The sequence below is a fragment of the Perna viridis genome, chromosome 9, assembly GCF_037379345.1.
Source record: "Perna viridis isolate PV_CMFRI_1.1 ecotype Kerala chromosome 9, ASM3737934v1, whole genome shotgun sequence".
In the NCBI taxonomy this organism is placed as follows: domain Eukaryota; kingdom Metazoa; phylum Mollusca; class Bivalvia; order Mytilida; family Mytilidae; genus Perna; species Perna viridis.
In genome coordinates this window covers 11,580,534-11,590,641 of record NC_142453.1, presented here as the reverse complement: position 1 = coordinate 11,590,641, position 10,108 = coordinate 11,580,534, and the positions used below count along the sequence as shown (strand labels likewise).

Here is a 10,108-nt window from a genome sequence, read left to right as displayed (position 1 = left end):
TTTTGTTTTCAAATTAACCAGCAAGGGAACAACTCCAACCACATGACTGTTTTGCCATATAGTGCAGGTAGTTTATCTCGCAGCAATTTAAATATACTGATGACAATATCTGGTGAACATGAGCAGTGTTTCCTTAAAGATAAAATGCTTTGTTTTTTTAATGGATGTAATCTATCGCAATCTATTTTCACAACAGCAGCTGCTAAATGTAATACCGGTAATAGAAAAAAACTTTCTTTCAGGAGAATAAGTCTGCAGCAACCTTTCTTGAAAGCTCCCCCCTTTAAAAAAATCAAATAAAAACACATAGTGTAGTCCTACAGATAATCACTGTTAATTTTAGCAAACTTTTGTTTGCAGTAGCATCACTAAAAATTGCCTCCCCATATTTTTCTGGTGTGCAAGCAATAAAATAACAGTTCACTCAACACATTTTTCAGGTAATAAACAAAGCATGCACCCTCATTGAAAAATGGCCTGAGAATCAAATAAATGACTTAGAATTACCTGTAAAAAATCAGGAATGCCAATAACTTCAACTGAGATAACACAGGTAAATAATCAGGAATGCCAATAACCTCCACTGAGAAAACACAGGTAAAAAATCAGGAACGCCAATAACCTAAACTGAGAAAACACAGGTAAAAAATCAGGAATGCCAATAACCTCAACTGAGAAAACAAACTCGTGGGCTAACAATGCATAGAACAGTTCATTTCTCCCTTTTTTTAGGGGTCTAACGACCTTATTTACATTTTTCTTCATATTGCTGTTAAATGTTTACTGACCTTTGTTATCATTTCTGTGTCTTTCAAAACAGAGGACGCTTACCCTACCAGTGCACCTGGTCCATGCTCCCAGTTTTTAGTGGAGTCAGAGTAGTTTATTTGCTTTTATTACTTTGTATGTATGATTTTAGTTGCTTTATGTTCTTTGTTGTGTGTGTCTGTTTTCCATGTCTGGTCTTTGTCCCTGGGTTGCATTCTTTGGTTGCCGCTATAACCTTGGTTCCCTTGAATACTCTTTCAAACATTGAATAATATTTTCCAACAAAAATTCCTCCATATGCAGATAAACCATAATTGTATCCTGACATTAATCAACATTTGAACCGGTCTCAGTGACCACCTATATTCAGCAATAACCTGTCTTAGGTAGATCATACCTATTACACTGATCATTTTTTAATATCTGTCCTCTTAAAACACCATGTAGACACATACATTTTTAATGAACTAATAATGTTTAAAATATTGTAAAATAAGTATGTTTGAATTCTTTTATAAGAATTATTAACATAAAAAATTGTATTGTAACAATACAAACCTTTACTTTAGAAAGCCCCTTGTAAGGGGAGATAATTGGCAGGAAAAGTAATAGGAATTTTTTTTTTTTTTTAGAGTTTAGTGAAGCCCAACTTCCTTTTTGAAATATATTTGAATGTCAGTTAAATGTTCTTTATACAAAATATAGAAGATGTTCTGTCTACAAATATTTTTTTATGGTTTGCAAAATAGTGAAATTCCCCATATATTCCATATAAAATATTACCTTAATTACTGGTAAGTTTCAATGATCTTGAAATGAAGTTTGGTGACCTATCTTATTCACATCAAAATTCTTAAGTATGTTTATTCAATGTAATCTTCCAGAAAAAACTAAAAAATTTATGTTCTAGAAATATAAGGTATGATCTATCTTAATAGTAGTCCACTCTATGTTAAATAATTATATTTGTACCAATAACACCTGTTATTTGATCATAACTCAGCTTTCTCTTGGAAGCTTTCCTCAGACAGGTTTGTCTGTATTTGTAACTTTCTGAATGCTGTATGCATAGTGTAGAAACAGTCTTCTGTGCATAGAGAAGTAGGAAGGAATAGGAATGAAGGTACAGATTTATAAAGGGAGGACCTGGTGTACACCCCCTAAAATTAGCAAATGTTTTTTCTACAATAAATTTTGATTTTTCATAACTTCTTTCCATTCAAAAATGTTTTACCATCCTTTGCCTGGCCTTAAATTCTATTTGCACTCCCCCAATCTGAAATCCTAGATCTGCTCATAAAATCTGCTCTGTGTTCAAGAGACCTGTCTGTGAAAACAAAACAACCCAAAGGCATTTTATAGGTCTTTAATCTTAGGCATAAAATCACCAACACTCTCTGAGTCTCTTAGACTTGCCTCTAATTACAATCAGCCCCATGCAGGTCCGGGTGTCAAAAGAATAGCCCTGCAGCAGTGCTAAGCTTGTCGTAAAAGGCGACTAAATAGTGCTCAGAGCCCTAACCAGGGGCTAGGGCGCTCTGCCCACAGAGCAACTGGGATGTGTGCCTCAGGTGGTGGAATGGGCTACCCCTAGCGTGTTACATGCTGGGGTTGTCAGGCTATAATACGGAAAACCTGACCGCAAACCATAGTGTTGGGAAAGATACCACGTTCCTCGCATGTTAAAGAACCCTACTGTGGTATTCTCCTGGAGTAGGAACCATAGGGCTCCGCCACAGGAGGCTAAATTGCCCGATCCTACCCACCTCTCCCTATTTCCAATGGCAATCAAAATTTGTCGACCCCACTGTCCTTGTGTCCCATCCCTTTTTCATTTCATCATCATTTCATGTTCATTTTATCATCAATTTCATGTTCATCGTCTGATTGTAGCTGAAATATTGCTGCTCGGACGTTAAACCCCAACAAACAAACAAACTAATTACAATCATACCAGTTCAGCCACCCCCACTACATAATGTACCTGTAAACATGCCTGTATTTTTTCCATCTGGTATTTTTCATTTTTATGAAAAGAAAAGTCATTTTTTAAAATTTTATTTTTACCATTTTCATGAAACTTTGTCATCTGATTTGGTTTCAAAATTGTCTTTCTGTATTGTAGATACAGTGGATGGTGTTTGTGCATCTTGCATTTCTGATGTGGTTTTTGGCTTAACCTCTGATGCAGCAGACACCATCAAATTCTTAACAGGTGGTACTTCAGACCCTGTTGGGGGTCTAATGGGAGTTCCCATTCTCTGACCTATATTTTGTCCAATAGATGTCACAGGTGGCGTTCCAATTTTAGGCCTTTGCACACTTTGAGGAGTTCTTGGAGATCTTGATAACTTTCTCTGCTCCTTCTGTAGTGCTACTTGTTTTCGTTCTATCATAATATTTTTCAGTACTTTGTCCATTGTTGCCACTTTCTTTTGAGACTTGGGTGTCTTTGCACCTACAAAATACACATAACTATGAAATGTGTGAGTGAGATTAAGTGTCAGTCCCTGTAAGAATCAGGCAGTGGGTGAAACATGGTATAAAAAAATCCACTATTTTGAAAGTTTAATTTGACTATTTGCACCATCAGAATCAAGGAAATGAGATAAGATTTTCTGTCTCAAGTTGGTAACTAGAGTTATAATTTCATTGAAATGTACTGAAAATGAACATTTCAAGGGCAGATAACTCTGTCAAAAAGTTTATTTTTCTAACAATCTACTGAAAAAGTCCTTAGCAAATTCAGTGGAGTAGAAATCAAATAATAGTTTGTTTTTTTTGTTTTCTCACAAAAAGAGAGTGAGTGAAATTATATTGTCAGATTGATGGGTTTTTGACATGAATGTTTCTGATTTTTCCCATTTTGCCCGATTCGTACAAAAACTTATACTTTTAAGTAGTGAATAGTAATGTTTGTAGCATACAACAAAACAGTAACAAGAGAAGTGGCACATAAAACATGGAGGTCAAGTAAACACAAACTCTGAAGTAAGGTAAAGATAAGTTTTACTTAATGTAGGTGACTGAAAATGTGTAAACAAGTCAACACTTAATATATGCTCTGAAGAATTTTTAACCACGACACTTTCTGTCTAGTTGCCTGGTTTGATGGTGAGGAAAGCTAGATTTTCCAAGTGAATTAAAGTTCATGTATGTGCTTGGAAATCCTGAAAAAAAAATCAACCTGAGTATAAAGTCCATTCAAGGATTAAGGAAGTGTGAAGCAAAGATTTAAATACAGCTGTCTAAAATGTAAAAGTAAGTAACCACAAAAACAAGTCAATACACGCAAAACAAATTTAGAAACTGTTGTAATTAAATAGATGATTTACCTGGTGTACGTCTTGGTGTAATCGGATTAGATACATCTCCAAATTCATCATCATCGAAATCAAACTCAGTTGGCTGTTCTGGCCTGGAAAATAAATTACAATATGATCCTCCACCATAATGATTTATATGTTTATTTGACAAGTTCATACCTCATCCTACATTATCTTTATATTGAGAGTAAAACAGTAATGTTCAGAGATTGAGTTAGGACTGCGTCAATAGAGAAAGTAAAACTATCTATCAAACACAGATTCAATGTTAAAGTTCTATTGTTCATGGTTTTCTTGGGTAGCTCAAACCACAAAATTTGGTTCCCAATGAATATTAGATTACCACTGATGTGTCTACTGAAATCTCCAAAACCATGAATTCAAGAATCCACGAACTTGTGTTTTTTCCCTGATCCACAAAAATTGGTATCCACAAATTAAAGTACTTTCACAGTACCCACAGAATGATAGGGTTTAATCTTGTTAAGTAGTAATCTTTGTAAGCAAATTCTGTAAAATGTGATACATCTAAAAAAGGCTACATATTTTTATTTTTGTCATTAAGTAGCATTATACATGTAGGTCTATATTATGAATGTATATTTATTCATTCCTATCTTTCTGCTCTTAGGAGATAAACTAGATGAATAATCCAATAGTTTCTACTGTATTTTAGTGTCATTTACAGTTATGTCCCTCAGTTTTGTATTCTCTATATAATTTTTATCTCTTATGAACAAGGGTTATATGAAAAGCCACATGTAACTTTGTTTACTATGACAATAAAAATATGTAGGCTTTCCAACCATGAATCATATTTTGCATGACTCTTATGTGGAGTGGAACTAATTAGTCCAGTTAACTACAATGTACCTAGGGCAGTTCATCAGGTAATGGTTATTTAATCACAATAAGACCAACAATATCCCCAAATATTAATAATTTTACATGCTATAACTATTTCATAGCTTCCATATTACCACCCCACCCCATCCCTTCCAATTCATATATATTTTTGATAAGGCTATTTAAACAAAACTTTCAGACTTTTTGATACATTGATTGTCTAAACTCAGACAAGATGTACTAGGAGCCTGTAGACCATATTTGATATCTAAGTTTAAGCATGTCAAGTACTAAAATTCCAATTATATCCTAAATCATTATGAAAATAAACTATTTAGGTTCAGTTGTAGGTTATGTCAATAATATGACATAACTACACTGTATATAGAATTAAAAAAAAAAAAAAAAAAAAAAAAAAAAAAGCTGTGATAAGCATATGTTGAGGGTAGTCAATGGCAGATTCAAAGAAAGGTAAGGGGATGCTAACCATCCTTAAAAAATACATATGATTTTCCACAATTTTACAACACCCCAAAAAAAAAAATATTTTGCTCCTACCTCTGCTAGCCAAAACTTTTGCTTAAATACACCCTTAACCTGAAATCTTAGATCTCCGCCTCTATAGGTATGGAGTTTTTAAAAATTCTAATCCATATATGGGGCGATTTTCAATATGGTCAAACAGAAGACAGAGGTGCATGTTGCCTTAAGCTAAAAATATATTTGAAGGAACACATATAATAAGTATTAGTAGAAAGATTTTGTGTAGCTTCAGAAGTAAATTACTTTTTTTCTTCCTCAATACTTGTTTCCACTTCCTTTTCCTCCATTTCTATGTCCTTCACAACATCATCACTTTCTGACCGTGGAGGTCTTCTTCCAGGACATTTCCATTTTAGTTCCAAAACTTTGTCCTTTTCCAACTTCTCAAATAGTTTTAAAATGTTCTCCGCTGATGGCTCCCACAATCCATCGCCAGATTTTGATGGATCATACTTTTCATCATCGCTACCTTCCACACACCAACAGTCTTCAACTTTCTTTGACTTGTCCTCATTATAAATAGGAACACTCATATCTTAATGTACATAAATATAAATAAATATTAAAAAAATGTACATGTATATGATTATGTACACATTTTCCTGATTACATGCAGTGTTAACCCCCCCATTCTATATACATGTACTAATGATACACTTTGCAGCCCTATTTATTTTTTTTTAATGCATATCAGATTTTTTTATTTAGGCTTAACAAAAAACTGTATTTTCAACAAATATAAACAAAGTAATGCTCTGAATGGAGTCATTTTTAAACATTTCTCTATTTGATTTATCTGGTGAGCTGTAAGTGACTCTTTTAAAGAATCAAAAAATCCTTTTTTTTTAAAATAAATCACATCAGGGATCGGAATGATTATTCAGGCATGTTCATGGGTTACTTTTACAGTTTCATTTACCATCTTCAATAATATTCATCTGCAATATCAAATCTTTGAAAACATTCAATGTAATCTTTTTGCAATGTGTAAGAATAATCAAGGGAACCAAGGTTATAGCGGTAATCAAAAGAATGTAATCCAGGGATGACTAGACATGGAAAAGACATACACAATAAAGAACATTAAGTAAATAAAATTATACTTACAAAGTAACAAAAACAAATGAGCAACTTGGACTCCACTAAAAACTGGGAGCATGGACCAGGTGCACCAGTTGGGTAAGCGTCTTCTGCTTTTCTAGAAACATCCGCTAAGTTGTTCATAAAAAGTCAAGTCCAGGGTAGACAAACGAGGAAAGGAAAACTATGACACAGTGAATAAATCAGTTTTCATGGCGCAGATGGATACACCATAACAATCCATGAGTTCATGATGACGACCATAAAACTTCTGTAGTGATGACTTCAATCTTGTAGCAACATAACCTTGTTCCAGAGGCCTATTTGTTAGAATTCTAGCGTGAGAAAGGAAAGGAAAGTTGACAATTCTGAATGAAAAGTCATCATGTTTATCATAAAGTTTGGTCAATAGTTTTCCTTTACCATCAATTTCTAAGTGTAGGTCAAGATATGAGACTGACTTCACAGTGTCTATAGTATCCTTTATATCAAGTTCTTTGGGGTAGGTGCGATGTATCAAATCCCCGAAATTAGGATTATTTAAAGATAATATATCATCTACACAGCAAAAACTGAGATTTAAGGATCTAGCCAAATGATATTCCTTCTTATATTCTTTCTTTCTTTCAGATCAGATCATCTATAAGTCAGCCTCATAAGAGTGAAGGAATAGGTCAGCAAGTAGAGGAGCACAATTTGTTCCCATTGGAATGCCAACAGTTTGTTGAAAAACGTGTCCACCACAATGGACAAATACGCTGTCAATTAAATATTCCAGCATTTTGTGAACATCTTCCTCTGTATATTTGGAAGATGATTTTGAATTTTTTCTTACAAAGTATGAGAAATCTCTATCAAGAACAATATACATGTATTTGTATCAAGGTGTACCATCCTTTTTTGGAAAAAACAATGATGTATAATGTTTTTAAGTTGGGATTTTAACTGAGTATGGGGAATAGAAGTATACAGTGTTGAAAAATCATAGGTTTTAATGCTATTATATTCTGATAATAGTCTTGAACTGATTGTCTCCACAAGATCTTTCGAATTTTTCAAGATCCACATTGCATTAATATCACTACAGGAGTAACAAGCGTTGTGGTAGGACTGCAGACCCTCTTTTACATTTGTGAGTACAGAAACACTTTATGAGAATACATGTACATACATGTATATGTACATTTATTTGAATGCTACAGCTTTATTTCCATGACGTAACTAAAGGAGTGCCAATTGTAGGCTGGCTGCTTGCAGCAGAGCCAATCCTTCAGGTCCAGAACCGTAACCATTTGGCCACCTTGTCCCCTAACCATAGTATTTGGTAGGCCTCTTCTGCACCAGTGAAATTCTGGTAGATGATCACAGGGGCTTTCTCCCACTGTCAAATAAGCAGCCCAACTTGTATGACACAAATAGGGTGATCCCAGATTTTTGAGGTGCCTCACTTCAACTAATTCTTTTTAAGTAAAATCTAACATATTACTATTTTACACTCTGCAATCACTTAACAAAAGATGAATCTAATGCATTCAAACTCTATATTTCTACTATCACTTGATCCAAAAGTGAAACTACTGCAACCTTGACATTGCTACACAATGCTTGCAATAACACAGGAAACACAAATTTTCCTGTGTTTTCTGTTGTCATTGTACATTGTAAGTTGGTCTAGTGATGCAGAGCAGTATAATAGTAGTATGTGTGATTTTATTTTGAAAAAAATAATTAAAGGGACACCCCCCCACCCCAAAAAAGAAAATTAATAATAACCCTTTTCGTGTTATGTACTAGTTGGACAGCATTGGGATAAGGACAGGCTACATCAGTACATGTTATACTCCAAGTCACCTCAGATTGTTTGCGGTTTTTTGCGTTTATTTTTGTAATTACTCGACGGTTCCTTTCAAAAACTTGCCATTTACATCAATACATGTAAGTTGTAACTGTAAGTGTAACTGTAAGTGTAAGACTATCATGCCAGTCTATGATAAATATTATTTGTGTGGCACCGATGGTCATGTGAGAATGTCATCTCTGTGAGAAATGATTGCAAAACCTGAATACTTATGCAACTGAACGTAATATTATGCAGAAATCAGTCACCTTTGAATTTTTTACTTGTTGTACTGAAGTTCCCGGCAAATATAAACAATCATTTGGAAATACCTCGCGCTTTATAATTGACTGAAAGAAAAAGTCCGTAAGTTAAATGCGGTCTCACTAATTATCAACAAGAGGCGTCAACAAGCGACAAGAAATTGATTTAGCGACAAGAAGCTTGAATTAGCGACAAGAAACTAAAAAAAAAATACCGACAAGAGGAGATAGACTATATTTATTTGCTGTTTGAATAATAAAAAGATAAAAAAAGGAATATCTTTATAAAGCACGAAAGACGGAATCTAGAATTCCTCTGCAATGGAAAAACAATAATTGTGAGTCTATTAATCACATCCTGAAACTAAATCAGGAGTGGAAACCAGAAAAGCTGCCAGAGTTGATCAACAAAATCCATAAGGAGATTACACTGCAAGAAAGCTTAATATATGGCGCACTTTACGCACACGGAGACTATGAGTTGTCTGATGTTACCAGTCACTTGCAGTGTACAAAATCACTCTGGCAGAGCAAATCTGGCAAAAATTAAAAATGACTCGGTTGCAAGAATTTATGTGCTGTGGCGGAAACGGTGTTAAGACATCAAACAATGTTATAACATCTACTGATGGGGAACTGGTGATTCCAAAAAACAAGTGCTTGTGCCAGAAAGCCTGGCCAGAGGAAACGCATAAGGTCGGCAAAAACACACTCAGCTAAGAAGCAAAAGCTTAATTAGGACGAGAAAACGGATGTGGCAAATACAACTCCTGCACCCTTTAATACAGGCAGTGAATTTTTAAACACGTTTACTTCATTTTCAACTAAACAAAAATAAATTAAAAAAAACACAACAATCATTTTGGAACTTTGGTTAACTTTAAGAACATGTATAACGCACAAACCACAATAAAATATAGCATCGGAAATTTTGATATATACAAATGGGTAACTCTACTATCAACAGGCGCGTAGCTGAGGCCAAATTGAAGTGTAGACAAAATTACGGCAGGGGGTCTGGGGGCCGCTTAAGGCCCCCATCAGGTCCAGGAGGCGAAGCCCCCCCCCCGAAGCTCCGCGGAGATAGCGTTTTAGAGCATCATTTATGCATCTCCTGGATGTATTTTATCTAAAAAAAAATGGCAAAATTAAGTGCAGGCAAAAGCTTTTTTGCCTAACGGCAGCTACGCGCCTGATTAAAGTCACAAAATTTATTTAGCTCAAAGTATCAATTCCTCTTCATTCTATTGTCACAAACTTTTGTATTTTAAACCTCATATGGCAAATTCATATCATCTATGCATGTACAAAGGTTTTTTTTAAATATAACTTCTTACAATCTTCTCCATTTTCAGTTTTACTATTAAAAAAGATATTTTTTCATCTTTTTATTATTCAAACAACAAATAGATATAGTTTATCTCCTCTTGTCGGTATTTGTTTGG

At 34.4% G+C, this 10,108-nt stretch overlaps 1 protein-coding gene across 1 annotated transcript; it reads right to left on the bottom strand.

Moving 5' to 3' along the window:
* Nucleotides 1–2,810: 2,810 nt before the first annotated feature.
* Nucleotides 2,811–8,799, bottom strand: LOC148606707 (PAXIP1-associated glutamate-rich protein 1-like). Its single transcript, XM_088546609.1, has 4 exons — nt 8,670–8,799; nt 5,727–6,018; nt 4,104–4,186; nt 2,811–3,226 (listed from the first exon to the last, which is right to left on the bottom strand). The coding sequence occupies exons 2-4, from the start codon at nt 6,014–6,016 to the stop codon at nt 2,841–2,843; spliced, it is 759 nt and encodes a 252-aa protein (XP_088402735.1). The 5' UTR covers nt 6,017–6,018; nt 8,670–8,799; the 3' UTR covers nt 2,811–2,840.
* Between the last annotated feature and the right edge of the window lie 1,309 nt (nt 8,800–10,108).

Excerpts from the sequence above, each read along its gene's own strand:
- LOC148606707 (XM_088546609.1), bottom strand. The coding sequence starts at position 6,016 with ATGAGTGTTCCTATTTATAATGAGGACAAGTCAAAGAAAGTTGAAGAC. Across the intron at positions 4,187-5,726 it reads AGTATTGAGGAAGAAAAAAA|GCCAGAACAGCCAACTGAGT; the intron begins GTAATTTACTTC and ends TTTATTTTCCAG. Across the intron at positions 3,227-4,103 it reads TACACCAAGACGTACACCAG|GTGCAAAGACACCCAAGTCT; the intron begins GTAAATCATCTA and ends TGTATTTTGTAG.